The sequence below is a fragment of the Bombina bombina genome, chromosome 7, assembly GCF_027579735.1.
Source record: "Bombina bombina isolate aBomBom1 chromosome 7, aBomBom1.pri, whole genome shotgun sequence".
NCBI lineage: Eukaryota > Metazoa > Chordata > Amphibia > Anura > Bombinatoridae > Bombina > Bombina bombina.
The window spans coordinates 160,949,660-160,966,338 of record NC_069505.1 but is presented as its reverse complement, the minus strand read 5'-3'; the positions used below and the strand labels follow the sequence as shown (position 1 = coordinate 160,966,338).

The 16,679-nt window shown below is 39.8% G+C and overlaps 1 protein-coding gene across 1 annotated transcript in view; it reads right to left on the bottom strand.

Moving 5' to 3' along the window:
* Nucleotides 1-16,679, bottom strand: part of METTL15 (methyltransferase like 15) — a 595,857-nt gene that overhangs the window by 73,097 nt on the left and 506,081 nt on the right. Inside the window, exon 5 of the mRNA XM_053720395.1 lies at nt 14,746-14,924. Within this exon, the coding sequence (XP_053576370.1) occupies nt 14,746-14,924 (179 nt within the window). The remainder of the gene's footprint in view (nt 1-14,745; nt 14,925-16,679) is intronic.

Genomic DNA, 16,679 nt, shown 5'->3' with positions numbered 1-16,679 from the left:
GAAAAACACATCTGGATGGAGAGACCCCTCTCCCGGATGTAAAGTCTGACAGCTGAGATAATCCGTTTCCCAATTGTCTACTCCTGGGATATGAATCGCATAAATTTGACAAGAGTTGGATTCCGCCCAAGAAAGTATCAGAGATACTTATTTCATTGCTGAAGGACTGTGAGTCCCCCCTTGATAATTAACACTGTAGTGACATTGTCTTTTTGAAATTGAATCTAAAGTTCTCTATTCAATAGAGGCCAGGCCTGAAGAGCTCTGAAAATAGCAGAGAGTTCTAAAATATTGATTGGTAACCTCGCCTCCTGAGGTTCCCAAACCCCTTGTGCTGTCAGAGACCCCAAGACAGCTCCCCAACCTGAAAGACTTGCATCTGTTGTGATCAAAGTCCAGGTAGGACGAACAAATGAGGCCCCTTGAACAATAAGGTGATGGTTTAACTACAAAGTCAGAGAGTGTTGAATGTTGGGATTTAAGTATATCAACTGTGATATCTGAGTATAATCCCTGCACCATTGGTGGAACATGCAAAGTTGTAGAGGTCTCATATGAAAATGAGCAAAGGGGATAACGTCCGATGCTGCATTTATGAGACATAAAACTTCTATGCACATAGCCACTGAAGGGAATGATAGAGACTGAAGCGTCCAAGTCAGAGAGTGTTGAATGTTGGGATTTAAGTATATCAACTGTGATATCTGAGTATAATCCCTGCACCATTGGTGCAACATGCAAAGTTGTAGAGGTCTCATATGAAAATGAGCAAAGGGGATAACGTCCGATGCTGCACTTATGAGACATAAAACTTCTATGCACATAGCCACTGAAGGGAATGATAGAGACTGAAGCGTTAGAGTGTTAGACAAGCTAAAACCAACTTAATTTGTCTTTTGTCTGTTAGAGAAAGAGTCATGGACACTAAATCTATCTGGAAACCTAAAAGGTGACCCTTGTCTGAGGAATCAAGAAACTCTTTTGTAAATTAATCCTCCAACCATGTCTTTGAAGAAACCACACAAGTTCTTTGATGTGAGATTCTGCTAAATGAAAAGATTGAGCAAGTACCAAGATATTGTCCAAATAAGGAAACACTGCAATACCCTGCTCTCTGAATACAGATAGGGCACCGAGAACCTTTGAAAAGATTCTCAGAGCTGTCACTATGCCAAACGGAAGAGCGACAAATTGGTAATGTTTGTCTAGAAAAGAGAATCTCAGAAATCGATAGTGGTCTATATGAATTGGAATATGAAGATAAGTCCTGTAAGTCTATTGTGGACATTAAATAACCTTGCTGAATAAAAGGCAGAATAGTCCTTATAATCACCATCTTGAAAGTTAGGACTCTTACAAAATGATTTAAAGTTTTCAGATCCAGAATTGGTGTGAATGAATCTTCCTTCTTTGGGACAATGAACTGATTTGAATAAAAACCCAAACCCTGTTCCTGTAGAGGAACTGGAACAATCACCCCTGAAAGCTCTAGGTCTGAAACACACTTCAGAAAAGCCTGCGCCTTCACAGGGTTTGTTGGAACATGGGAAATAAATAATCTTCCCATAGGGGGTCTTATTCTGAAACCTATTCGATACCCCTGAGAAACAATATCCTAATTCCACTGATATTGGACAGAATCTACCCAAATCTCTGAAAATAATTTAAATCTGCCCCCCACCAATTTAACTGGTTTGAGGGCCGCACCTTCATTCAGTCTTAGGGGCTGGATTTTGTTTCTTATAAGGCTTGAATTTATTCCAATTCGCAGATGGTCTCCAATTGGAACCAGAGGCCTTAGGGGAAGGAGTGTTTTTTTGTTCTTTATTCTGTGAAAGGAACAAAAACGATTGGGAGCTTTGAATTTACCCTTAGATTTCTTATCTTGGGGCAGAAAAACTCCCTTATCCCCAGTGATAGTGGAGATCATAGAATCCAATTGAGAACCAAATAAATTATTACCCTGGAAAGATAGAGATAGTAATCTAGATTTAGACACCATATCAGCATTCCAAGATTTAAGCCATAAAGGTCTTCTAGATAGAATAGCTAAATACATAGATTTGATATCAATCTTAATAATATCAAATATAGCATCACAAATTAAATGATTAGAATGTTGAAGTAAACAAACTAGACAATTCAGGATCTGATAACTGCTGTGATAGACTGTCCAACCAAAAAGTTGAAGCAGCAGCAACATCAGCCATAACAATAGCAGGCCTAAGAATATAGCGAGTATGTAAATATCCCTTCCTAAGATAAGATTCAATCTTCCTATGTAAGGGATCCTTAAAAGAAGTACTATCTTCCATAGGAATAGTAGTATGTTTAGCAAGAGTAGAAATAGCGCCATCCACCTTAGGAACTTTTTCCCAAATCTCTAAATTGGACACAGGTAAATGATACAATTTTTTAAACCTAGAAGAAGGATTAAAAGAGGTACCAGACATAGACTATTCCTTAGTAATCATATTAGATATAGCATCTGGAATAGGAAAAATTTCAGGAGTAACCTCAGAAGTCTTAAAAGCAGAATTCAAATGTTTGCTATTCTTGTTATCAAGAGGACTAGATTCCTCAATACCCAAAGTAAACAATACTTCCTTTAAAAAAAAGTGAATATATTCAATCTTAAAAAGAAAAGTTGATTTATCAATTTCAATCTCTGAAGTAGGATCCTCTGAGCCAGAGAAATCCTCATCAGTAGAAGATACTTCAGTATGCTGTTGATCAATACAAACTTCATCAGATTTATGAGAAGTTAGGAGAGACCTTTTACGTTTATTTGAAGGCGGAATAGCAGTCATAGCCTTCTCTATGGCTGCAGCAATATAATCTTTTATATCTACAGGAATATCATGTACATTAGACTGTGAAGGTTTAATAGTAGATGTATTTGTACTTATAGAAACATTATCAGCATGCAATAATTTTTCATAACAAATGCCACATATTTGAGCTAAAGAAGAAAGTTCAGCTAATTTACAACATACACACTTAGTTTTGGTAGAATTGTATTCAGGCAGCTTAGTTCCTATAGTAATAGGCATCTTGCAAAAGTAACAAAAAAGAAAAAAATAACATTTAAACAAAATATCCAATTTCCTCAAAATAGCAGTTTTAGGAATGGGAAAAAATGCTTATGATAAAATTAAGGTAATAATCAAAAGCAAGCAACTTAGCCCCTCTATGAAACAAATGAGAGCAGAGAACAAAAGAGGGAGAGAGACTTAATATAGCACATTTTTTGTGCCAAGGATGACGCAAACACAGATGACGCAAATGCAGAGAAAAAAACTTTTGGCGCCAAAGTTAACAGGAATGACACGACTTGCGTCATAACAGGCACGACTTGGCACCAAAAAAAATTGGGTCAACAAAGAAGCAAGAGATGACGTGAACGCAATTTCCACGCCAAAAAATATTTGCGCCAAGAATGACACAATAAATAGAAGCATTTTGCGTCATTGCGAGCCTAATTTCCCTGTGAAAATTTGAAAATAAAATTTGAAGTTACAACAAGCTGGAACCCCAGGTAAGAAAAAATGTCTAAATTCCTCCCATAAACATAATTTCCATGCTGAAACTGTTAGACTGCAAAGGGAAATAAACATAGACCTGACTTATAGCAAATATATGCAATACATACTAAAAACTTTAAAATAGGGGGGGCGGAGCCAGCATTCCACTTGAGCACACGTATAGTGCTGGAGCTCCAGCTAATAATATATATTATACCTGAATTATAACGCTTAACCCACATCAAAGGAGATGTACATACTTTAAATGAGCCCTGCAATAGCTGAGAAACTATCTGGCATCTTGTAAGAGGGTTTAATGCACCGGAGAGAAGCGACAGATTGAGGCCTAGCCGAGCTCAGGGCCCTCAGGAGAGAAACGTGTCCTATGTCTTACACAGCAAGACGACAGTAAGAGAGACCTGAGCTGGCTTTGCGTGGCGGTGGCTGCTGGAGTGTAGGGCCTATGGGAACATGGAGGGACTGCTTGCGACATTGCAAAATTGGCTTGAGGATTTTGATGGCAGGATGTGCCGAAGATTTGACTGCCTCCTATCTGTTATGGCGGATACCCACGCAGAAGTTACTACTGAGGACCCGGAGGTGGCATCCCATGCAGCTTTGTACGCACAGTACAGCGATGTCCAGGAGGATAACGGTCAACCCCCGGCTATCTCGGTGCACATCGCAGAATCGGAGGCTTGTGGATTACCTGTGGCCCGGTACAGGATAGCTCTCTTAATCCAAATGCCCCGGGGGGAGTGCGGGAGCTCCTACTATTGTGCCGCTATAGACAGGTCACTTCAGGAGACTGCACCATAGGAGTCAATCCGACTTTACCATGAATAACTGTCTGGGGCTGCATCTGGTGGACATATTATGCTGGAGAACTTTGGATCTCTCTGTTGATTCGGTGGGACAACATTGTGTGAAGACCGGTGTGGGCTGAGTGTTCCTACTGAGGCTGTCATTTCTGCAGCGGCCGCCATGTTCAGCAGGAGGTCTTTGCCCTGTACCTACAATTCTACATGACGACCGTAAGGTCTGAATTTACAGACTCAGCCTTGTGAACATTCTGTTTTGTGGCCTCAGCAATATTAATATATGTTAGTTAGAAGGAGATGTGAGATTCTCTATCCTCTTGATTATTTGGCTACCTTTGGATCTAAATATATAACTTATGTCTCTCGTACTTGCAAAATTACCATTGTCTGCCCTTTGACCTTTCCTAACTCTATTTCTATTTATAGATCATGAACAGTCTATTCCCCTCATATCATTGCAGCCTCGTCCTGATAATGTGTGTTGTTGGGGAAGAGAGTGATTACTTTCAGATATAACTTGGGCAACATGGTCTATTCAAAGAATGGGACTTCATTACCTGTCTTGGATCTGCCCCAACCCCCCATTTCCCCCTCCTCCCCCCCTCTCCCCCTTTCCCCCCCTGTCCCCCTTCCTCCCCCTCCTCCCCCCCTCTCCCCCTCCTTCCCTCTCCTTCCCCCCCCTCTTCCCTCTCTTCCCTTTTCCCCCTCCCCTTGTTTCCCCCACTCCCTCTCCCAATTGTGTAGTAAAGGGATAAATAATTTATCCTCTATGCTCCTTTCTGGCAGAGTCATGCAGTCTCTGCCCTGTTCGTAGAGCCTCTGTTAGAGATTGTACCTCTGTTAGAGATTGTACCTATATAAGTGTAAAAATGGCTCTTTGAATGCTACTACTGTAAATATTTAATATGAATGTCATTCTATGTTTAGTATCTACAGACTGTTTATCATTATAAGTTTATTATATCTGTAACCTCACTTATCTATCCAATGTATCTCTTACAATTATTGGTATGTTGTCTAAGGCTCAGAGATTCTGGGACGTCCAATATATGTGTTTTCCACTCATTTCGTAGGGTGAAGCCCTGGGGGTGCATCCAGTTGATACAGCCGTTACAGAGGTGCTCTACTGTAAGTTATCAGAGGTACCGGCTTTTTTTGACCTGCAAATTTAGTATATGTGGATACCCGTGGGGGGATCATCTATTTTAACTAAATTTATTTAGTAACATTTCCGCTAGCTGCCCACCACGGTGTTATAAGTACTTAATCGCCCCCAGGTGATTACAGAGTTTTGTAGCCCAGTCAGCTTCCTATTTTTTACAAAATTATAACCCTTTTTGAGCCTGCAACTTCTAGTTTTTTTTTTAGTCTCAATGTTCTTATCCTATTTGTATTCTTGTGAGCAACTACACTCCTTTATATATTAGTATTTAGGCTTATATGAGACGCAGTCCCTGCAGTTCGTTTCTCTGACACGTTGTTAGATATTGGAATATTTAATGTTATTATACTTGATTCTATCATCTCCTTCAATATTATTCTCAGTCTCTCTGACCTTTCTAGGGTCCTAGTTGTCATAGGAAGGAGTCTATCAGCGTGGCCTTGATTGGGGCTGTGCTTCCTAAAAGCCCTCTGAGTAGTACATTTAATTCATAGAGGTCCAAAAGTGGCTTCAGCTATCTTTGAGGGAAAAGAGGGCGATTTTGAGTTTGCTCTCCAACTTTTATCCATTTGATGTATATTTCAACTTGAGAACACTATGTGAATTTTGATAAGAGATTTATCTCTAAATCTTTCTTTTTGCATTTGTATATGTCCACAATACCTGTCTTATTATATGCTATGTATCCTGTCCCTGTTGGGGCAAACTGTGTTTGTGTATTTGTAAATGTAAATTCCCTCAATAAAAAAATATTTTAAAAAAAAAACTTTAAAATATAAAGTGCCAAACATAGCTGAGAGTGCCTTATATATACTTACCTGAAGACACCCATCCACATATAGCAGACAGCCAAACCAGTACTGAAACATAACAGCAGAGGTAATGGTAGAGGAGTATAACGTCAATCTGTAAAGGGAGGTGGCAGATGAATCCACAAGACTGAATTTACAGAGAGCCTTAGAATAGATTTCCCATAGGTGAAAACATAGTATCATCAGGCAATACTCCATTCACATCCCTCTGACAAACACTGTACTTTGAGAGGAATTGGACTTCAAAATGCTTAGAAGCGCCTTTCACAGAAGAAATCAAGCACGACTTGCTTCACCATCCTCCAACGAATGCAACATTTGTAAAACTAAGGTATGAGTGAGGTCGGAGGTGTATTTATAGGCATTTTGAGGTTTGGGAAACTTTGCCCCCTCCTGGTAGGAATGTATATCCCATAAGTCACTAGCTCATGGACTCTTGCAACTTACATGAAATAAATATATATACCAATTATAGAGGCAACAGCAATTTTTCATTTCAAGAGTTAATAAAGATGAATCCACAAGACTGAATTTACAGAGAGCCTTAGAATAGATTTCCCATAGGTGAAAACATAGTATCATCAGGAAATACTCCCTTCACATCCCTCTGACAAACACTGTACTTTGAGAGGAATTGGACTTCAAAATGCTTAGAAGCGCCTTTCACAGAAGAAATCAAGCACGACTTGCTTCATCATCCTCCAACGAATGCAACGTTTGTAAAACTAAGGTATGAGTGAGGTCGGAGGTGTATTTATAGGCATTTTGAGGTTTGGGAAACTTTGCCCCCTCCTGGTAGGAATGTATATCCCATAAATCACTAGCTCATGGACTCTTGCCACTTACATGAAAGAAATATATATACCAATTATAGAGGCAACAACAATTTTTCATTTCAAGAGTTAATAAAGACTTAAACAAGATAAGATACTCCTTCAATGGCAACAAGTGGAATAGTAAATTGTAAAGGAAAACATTAACCCATTGGAATAGGAGTCTTGTTTTTAACTAACCTATTAGAACAAGGTGGGAATTTTAAAAGGGAACAGGTTAAGCATTATCATTTAGCTATGATTACGGATAATACCGAAACGCATTAGCAGGATCTGCACTTTACTCCTTACCTGATTTTAGTGCTCCTGTTCTGAACAATTTTTATGAAGCTATACATCGCCAAATAAACTTTACATTTTAAACAAGGACCTGCCTGGTGCTCCTGTATTTCTTTTTCTTGATATCATGTTATGCCTTGGGGAAGGTGAGCACAGGTGAACAGGTCATTGATTAGACCCCAGGAGGCTGTTCATTCTTATACCTGGTGAGGACTACGCAAGCTGCAGGGACATCATCAGGATTCACCGAAGGATGATAAAAGGAGCAGCGACATAGGAATCAGCACGGTTGGAGCACTTGCACATCTTTGCAAATTAACTGCCTGGAACGAGCAACTCCTGTGGACCGACCAGAACGGCAGGGACATTTTTCAAGCAACATCTAAACCACTCGGGAAGACTTTAATGCCATCACCACATTTCTATCTGTACCATATTGTGGCCAAGGGCCGAGAACTGACAGGCTATTGTGGATGGGACTGTACACAGTGTTGCAACACACTTAACTAGACGGCCTCCTAGGGCATTACTTATACATTTGAATGACCCTTTAAGTGCTGAGACTTACACACATTGCTTTATTTATGAGAAGAGGAATCAGATTTTTGTTCCCTCTTCTGACGAAAGGGATGAAAATTATTAGAAGAAAAGCTCCTTTACCTCCAATTATAGTAGAAATAATAAAATCCCAATCAGAGCTGAACAACTTTTTTTTTTCTTGAATAGAAAGACATAAAAGTCTAGATTTAGACACAATATAAGCAGACCATGATTTTAACCATACAGTTCTTCTGGAAAGAACTGCCAAAGGTACAGTATACACTTGCCACTAATCTTAATAATGCCAAATACAGCATCACAAATAAATGAGTTAGCACATTTAAGCAACCCCAAAAGGTACATAAATATTCACTAGCTGAAAACTGTTCAGACTATTTAAACAAAAGGAAGAAGAAGCAGCAGCAGCAAAATCAGCAATAGAAATAGCTGGCCTAAACACGTAACCTGCTAGTAAAAAAGCCCTTTTATGAAAGGATTCCAACTTCCTATCTAAAGGGTCCTTAAAAAAGTACTATCTTCCAGAGAAGTTGTAGTGCACTTATCCAGAATATAAATGACCCCATCTACCTTAGGAATAGTCTCCCAAAGATCAACATTTGAAGCAGGCAGGGTACAATATTTCTTAAACCTTGCAGAAGGATTAAACATATTACCTGTCTTAGACTGTTCCCTAGAAACTATCTCAGAGATAGCATCAGGGACAGAAAAAACCTCAGGGCTTTTAACCAAAACCTTAAAGATAACAACTAAATGATTAGATGATTTATCCTCAGTTACCTTAGGATCTTAACCTCTAAAGTAAGCAAAACCTCCTTTAAAAGAAAACAAATATGTTCAACTTGAAAACAAAAAAGATAATGATTCTGGTTCATGATCAGAGGAAGACTCCTGATCGTCAGAGAAAACCTCTCTTTCTGAAGACTCATCAGAAACATTAACAGTAGCATCAGCTTCATGAGCTTTAAAACTAGCAGAAGGCAAATTTAAAACAAACCTTTTATGCTTACTTGAAAGAAACATAACTGCCAATATTTCAGTCCTTTATATCATGTGAAAAGTCAGTTGAACATCCATGTAAAGAACAAACAGGAGGAGAAATAAGACCCTTAGAAGCAAGAGCAGCATTAGATTGGTTTGAATGCATTAACACATTAATGCATGCATTACATAAATGTGCAGCAGGAGCTGTTTAGAGGGCCCAACAATAGGTAAATCCCCACAAAAAAAAACCTTGAGAAAAGGGAAAACCTACCCCCTCCAAAAGTAACTCAAAAGCTTACTAGGGGAGATGTGCTAATGCAAAACAAACTGTAGGAGACAAACTCCACATATAACGGCTGTATATCATGCTATCAGATAGGTAGCACGAGCAAAACCAGATAGTAAATAAAGAAAAAACAGACCAAAATCCAACATGTGCAGACCCCTGAAGACCAAAGTCTCGGGAAAAAGTGCCCAATGCGTGCAAAAAAAAGGATGTGCACATTGCAGAGGAAAAACTTACAGAAGTACCTAAATAACAGAAGTACCTAAAGCACACAAAAAACTGACGTGCAAATTAGACGGCTTATATCCACTAACCCAACACGTGCAGATCCGAAGACCAACACACAGGAATGACATATCAGCAAAGTCCAAACATTTGTAAAACAAATTATCTTGTTTGCTGCAGCTGTTTTTTAACAGCCAAACTCCATCCAACTCTTGCCTTCTTTGAGCCTTGAGTCTACAGAGAAGTCTAACCAGGTTTATTATGTTAATGTAAAATACACTCTTTTACAGTTGATATCTGCTGAAACCAATTTGGGTAAACATATGTAGCAGGGTTAACCTGCCATTAGAAAAACCACAATCTTTAGAGCTAAATTACATGAAAAGGGGTCAGAATAAATAATGAAAGTATACTGAAAATCTCAAGGTGTTTAAAGTGAAGGTCAATTTTGATGAATTAGTGCCCGGTTTTTAGTAATCCTATTAAAAACAAGGGCACTTTAATTCATTAAAATTGAGATTTCACTCTTTTTCTTCAAAAACTTACCTTTTCATTCTGGCAGCCGCTCCAGCGATTCCCACGGCCGTCGGAAGCCTCTGCAGACGTCAGAAATGACGAAATGGGCTTCCTCCAATCACCGCTTCACCCCCGGGGGAATCTTGGCCTGATGCAACGCCGTGATTGGAGGAATCTGGATTCATCATTTTGGACCCACGAAGACGGCTTGCGACGGGCAGAGGAAGTGCTGGAGCAGCTGCAAGGATTAAATGGTAAGTTTTTGAAGAAACCGAGTGAAATGTAAATTTTGATGAATTAAAGTGCCGATGTTTTTAATAGGATTATTAAAAAACGGCAACTAATTCATCAAAATTGACCTTCACTTTAATGTCCCTCCAAGCATGCGTAATAAAAAATAAATGTTTTTCCATCATCCATTTTGCACATTTTTTATGTAAGTTATCTCAGAAAACTACGTTTTTTCAACTCCCCCATAGAGGTTATAATCAGCACTTCACCCAGGGACTAAACTACAGGGGGTGCAGATGTCGCAATTGCGACTGTGCCCCCAAGGGTGAGGGCCCAGCTTCAAATTTTTTTATTTTTTTTTAACAATAAAAAATGTTGACCTGCCACTGCCTGCACTGATATTATGTGAGTGTGACATGATGCCTCACTAGTGTCTCTGACTACAGGGGTTAGTGTTTCTGTTTTACCCATTGATGTTTATGTGTGTGTGTGTGTTTATGTATGTATGTGTGTGTGTGTGTTTATGTATGTATGTGACTGCGGCCTCTAGTTATGAAGCTCCGTATTTACCTGCATTCGCCGGTCCCAATACGCTCGCCTAACATCGCCACCACGGACCTGAATACGTTCGCCAAAGTTATCAAAAAAGCTGTCAAGAAGCAGCGCACCAAGTACGGAGCGATGAGCAGCGGACTGTTGTTAACTGACAGTCATCGATCTCGCTGCTCATCGGCTTCTTCGCAGCTTTCTTGCTAGCCTGTCACTAAGCACCCACACTATACTATAGAGTTATACCCCCTAAACCGCCGCTCCCAGAGCCCGCCACACCTAAATAAACTTATTACCCCCTAAACCGCCGATCCAGGACCCTGCTGCAACTATAATAAATATATTAACCCCTAAACCTAAACCAATAGAATCGACGTTGCATTCTATTGGCTGATCGGATCAGCCAATAGGATTTTTCCTACCTTAATTCCGATTGGCTGATAGAATCCTATCAGCCAATCGGAATTCGAGGGACGCCATCTTGGATGACGTCATTTAAAGAAACCGTCATTCGTCGTTAGTCCGTCATGCTGGAAGGAGGCTCCGCGCCGGAGTTCTTCAAGATGAAGCCGCTCATCGCCGGAAGGATGAAGATAGAAGATGCCGCTTGGATGAAGACTTCTGCTGGATGGAGGACCTCTTCTGCCCCAATCGGATGAAGACTTCTGCCCGGCTGGAGGACCACTTGTGCCCGGATCGGATGAAGAGTTTGGCCCGGCTGGGTGAAGACGGCTCAAGGTAGGGAGATCTTCAAGGGGGTAGTGTTAGGTTTATTTAAGGGGGGATCAGGTGGGTTTTAGAGTAGGGGTGTGTGGGTGGTGGGTTGTATTGTTGGGGGGAGGGTATTGTATTTCTTTTTTTTACAGGTAAAAGAGCTGATTACTTTGGGGCAATGCCCCACAAAAAGCCCTTTTAAGGGCTGATAAAAGAGCTGATTACTTTGTAATTTAGTTTAGGATAGGGAATTTTATTCTTTTGGGGGGCTTTTTTATTTTATTAGGGGGCTTAGATTAGGTGTAATTAGATTAAACTTCTTGTAATATTTTTTTATTTTTTGTAATTTAGTGGGTTTTTTGTAATATAGTTTAGTTTATTTAATTGTATTTTAATTTAGATCATTGTAGTTAATTGATTTAATTAATTTATTGATAGTGTAGTATTAGGTGTATTTGTAACTTAGGTTAGGATTTATTTTACAGGTAAATTTGTAGTTATTTTAACTAGGTAGCTATTAAATAGTTATTAACTATTTAATAGCTATTGTACCTAGTTAAAATAAATAGAAAATTGCCTGTAAAATAAAAATAAACCCTAAAATAGCTATAATGTAATTATTAATTATATTGTAGCTATCTTAGGGTTTATTTTATAGGTAAGTATTTAGTTTTAAATAGGATTAATTTATTTAATTATAGGAATATTTATTTAGATTAATTTAAATAATATTTAAGTTAGGGGGGTGTTAGGGTTAGGGTTAGACTTAGGTTTTGGGGTTAATTCATTTAATATATTGGCGGCAGGGTAGGGGGTAGATTAGGGGTTAATCAATGTACTGTAGGTGGCGGCGGTGTAGGGGGGGCAGGATAGGGGTTAATAAATGTAATGTAGGTGGCGGAGGGCTCCGGGTGCAGCGGTTTAGGGGTTAAACAATTAATTTATTTGCGGCGGGTTCCGGGATCGGCAGGATAGGGGTTAATAACTTAATGTAGGTGGCGGCGGTATAGGGGGCGGCAGATTAGGGGTTAATAGGTATAATGTAGGTGGTGGCGGGGTCCAGGAGCGGCGGTTTAGGGGTTCATATATTTATTATAGTTGCGGCGGGGTCCGGGAGCGGTGGTTTAGGGGTTAATAAGTATAAAGTAGGTGGCGGCGGTGTAGGGGGGGGCATTTTAGGGGTGTTTAGACTCGGGGTACATGTTAGGGTGTTAGGTGCAGACACTTCCCATAGAAATCAATGGGGTATCAGGCAGCAGCGAACATGAGCTCTCGCTGCTGTCAGACTCCCATTGATTCCTATGGGATCCACCGCCTCCAGGGCGGCGGATTGAAAACCAGGTACGCTGGCCCGGAATAGTGGCGAGCGTACCTGGTTGTTCTTTGATAACTTCCAAAAGTAGTCAGATTGTGCCGAACTTGCGTTCGGAACATCTGTAGTGACGTAACCATCGATCTGTGTCGGACTGAGTCCGGCGGATCGTATGTTAAGTCACTAAATTCTACTTTTGCCGGGCTGTAGGGCTTGATAACTACAGTAAATCAGCCTCGCCACAAATACGCTGCAGAACTCCAGCGTATTTGCGGTTGACGGCTTGATAACTAGAGGCCTGTGTGTGTATTTATGCATGTATGTGTGTGTGTGTGTTTATGTATGTATGTGACTGTGTGTGTATTTATGCATGTATGTGACTGTGTGTGTATTTATGCATGTATGTGACTGTTTGTGTGTATGTTTGTGGAACCAGCAAATTACAGACCTTGTTACTACAGCATGGGGGGGGGGCGGGGGGTAAACAGTGTCAGTCTATACAGTACCACTATATACAGTACGGGGGGGCTGGACCATGTCACAGACTACTGTGGTCACTTTATAAAGTACTGGGGCGGGTAGGGTCAGGCCAGCCATCTCACCGGCAGATTACAGACTTTGTCACTGACTCACTATATACAGTACTGGTGGGTTAAACAGTGTCACTATCTACAGTAATAGGGGGTCAGACCATCTCACAGACTGTGGGCACAGGGTACCTCCTTTTGCATACATGTAATCTGATTCACATTTTTTTCTTTGTTTTAATTATATATATAAAAAGATATATATCAAATTCACTTTTTTTGGGGTGGGGGAGGCCCTTCTTAGATTCTTGCACCTGGGCCCTGTGGTTTCTAGTTACGCCTCTGACTTCACCCTACAACATGCTACATGGTCATTGCTTGATTAGTGAGGGAGCTCATTTTATTATTTTCCTAACTAGCCACAGCAAAAGCAGATAAGATATTCAATAGGCATTTGAAGCAGTATTTCTTTGGACTTTTGCAAAACAGCAAAACAATGAAAATATTAAAAGTACAGTTCAGATTCTAAAAAAGAATCATCCTGTGTGCAGATCTTTGTGATGCAGCGCATATCTACTGATATATACTATGCACAGAAAAAAATGGCTTTAATTTTTCTTTAGTGTAGTTCTTCAGCTGATGTCAAAGGAAGGGTTAAACACATGATGTGTAGTGCCATTTATACGCTTTATTTATTGTCAGTAGCCAACCATTATCTCTATGTAAGGCAGAGATGACAGATTGTAAATACAGCATATTAATTTCCAGACGTGAAAAAAAATATATCTGCACAAACTGCAACCTTTGACACTACAATGCAAACACAGCCTCATACTAATAAACGTTTGTAGGAAATGAATAATACAGAAAACACACAGCATTATTCCAGATGACAAAAGTATCACATTACCCTTTACCTGTTAGTTAGGACATCATTTATGTTTGAATTAACTACATATGTCCCACGATTTCGCCACTTTGCATAAGTATTAGACTAACACCGTTCTAGTAGCAACAATTAAAAAATATGAACATTCTAATGAGTCATAATGCAGAATTTTATCCAGTTTGGTGATGCTCGTTTCTTTTTTTAAATAATAAAATACAGATTAATGAATATCATGACAACATAAGTGATATATGGATGCACATGTCTGTAATGATCAGAAAAAAGAATCTGTCTCTTAGTAAAAATACAAAATAATACATTTTATGTGGGATATATTAATAAACTAATCAGGTAAAATTAATGACAACAATAAAAATAATAATATAAATAAGTGAGATCAGGGAAGGACAACAAGGCTTAAATCCTGCATGATTTACAGGATAAATAGATCCCTAAGGGACCACAGGGATTAATATGTTTTTTTTTCTCTTTTTCAGACACAGTTCAGAATTAATGAGGGTACCTGCCACAATGCTAGCTAGCTGCTGAGTTCTGGTGATGGGGTATATGCTACGTGCTTGAACGATAGCTGAAGCTATTTTCTTGCCGTATTTCTCTTCCCCGTATGTTTTCAGGATGGACGCAAGCGCTTGTTGATCTAAGGCATTCACAACATCAGCAGCAGTGGGCATGTCAGGGTACCTACGCACAAGAAGATCCAATTAGTTCACTGACGTCAGTTTTTTTTTTCGAGAGGTGAAGCTTCATAGCACTGAGACACAAAGACAAATACACACTCTGCATAGGCGTGCCTTGGAGATTTTAAAATAACTCATAAGCTCAGTAAAATCAGAAAGATCTAATTTCAAATCATTTCCTATTACTTCAAGTTCCTTGCTCTTTCTGTCAAAAACTTCATGTGCTCTCTCGTTGCACCAGACCATCCTAAATTGATCTATTTTTGTTACAAGCATTATATTTTTATGCGTCACTGTAAAATGTACTGAGTTTGAATAAGTGTAAAATGTTGAGCCAACCAAAGAAGATATATTTATAGAAACCTTAATAATATATATAGAAAAGTGTGTGTATATATGTATGCATGTATGAATGAATATATATACCGTATATATATATATATATATATATATATATATATATATACACAGGGATTTTTTTTGAGGGGTACTCACCGGTAGTGATGTCGCGAATAGTTCACCGGCGAATAGTTCCCGGCGAACATAGCATGTTCGCGTTCGCCGCGGCGGGCGAACATATGCGATGTTCGATCCGCCCCCTATTCGTCATCATTGAGTAATACTTTGACCCTGTACCTCACAGTCAGCAGGCACATTCCAGCCAATCAGCAGCAGACCCTCCCTCCCAGACCCTCCTACTTCCTGGACAGCATCCATTTTAGATTCATTCGGAAGCTGCATTCTTAGGGAGAGGAGGGACAGTGTAGCTGCTGCTGATTAATAGGGAAATTGATAGCTAGGCTAGTGTATTCAGTGTCCACTACAGTCCTGAAGGACTCATCTGATCTCTGCTGTAAAGACAGCACCCCAAAAAGCCCTTTTTAGGGCTAGAACATCAGTCTGTTTTTTTTCCCTGTGTAATCTAATTGCAGTTGCCTGCCTGCCTGCCTGCCAAGCCACTTGCCCAGTGCACCACTCATATCTGGTGTAACTTTTTTGACTGTGAAACATCAGTCTGCTAGTGTAATCTAATTGCAGTTGCCTGCCTGCCAGCGTGTGTGCCAGGCTCACAGCGTATACTGTGCCCATTTGCCCAGTGCCACCACTCACATCTGGTGTAACAGTAGTGTAAATTTAAAAAAACAACAACTTTTTTTGACTGTGAAACATCAGTCTGCTTGTGTAATATAATTGCAGTTGCCTGCCTGCCTGCCAGCGTGTGTGCCAGGCCCACTTGCCCAGTGCCACCACTCATATCTGGTGTAACAGTAGTGTAAATTAAAAAAAAACAAAAAACTTTTTTTACTGTGAAACATCAGTCTGCTAGTGTAATCTAATTGCAGTTGCCTGCCTGCCAGCGTGTGTGCCAGGCTCACAGCATATACTGTGCCCACTTGCCCAGTGCCACCACTCATATCTGGTGTAACAGTAGTGTAAATTTAAAAAAAAAAAACTTTTTTGACTGTGAAACATCAGTCTGCTTGTGTAATCTAATTGCAGTTGCCTGCCTGCCAGCGTGTGTGCCAGGCCCACTTGCCCAGTGCCACCACTCATATCTGGTGTAACAGTAGTGTAAATTTAAAAAAAAAAAAACTTTTTTGACTGTGAAACATCAGTCTGCTTGTGTAATCTAATTGCAGTTGCCTGCCTGCCAGCGTGTGTGCCAGGCCCACTTGCCCAATGCCACCACTCAAATCTGGTGTAACAGTAGTGTAAATTAAAAAAAAAAAACTTTTTTGACTGTGAAACATCAGTCTGC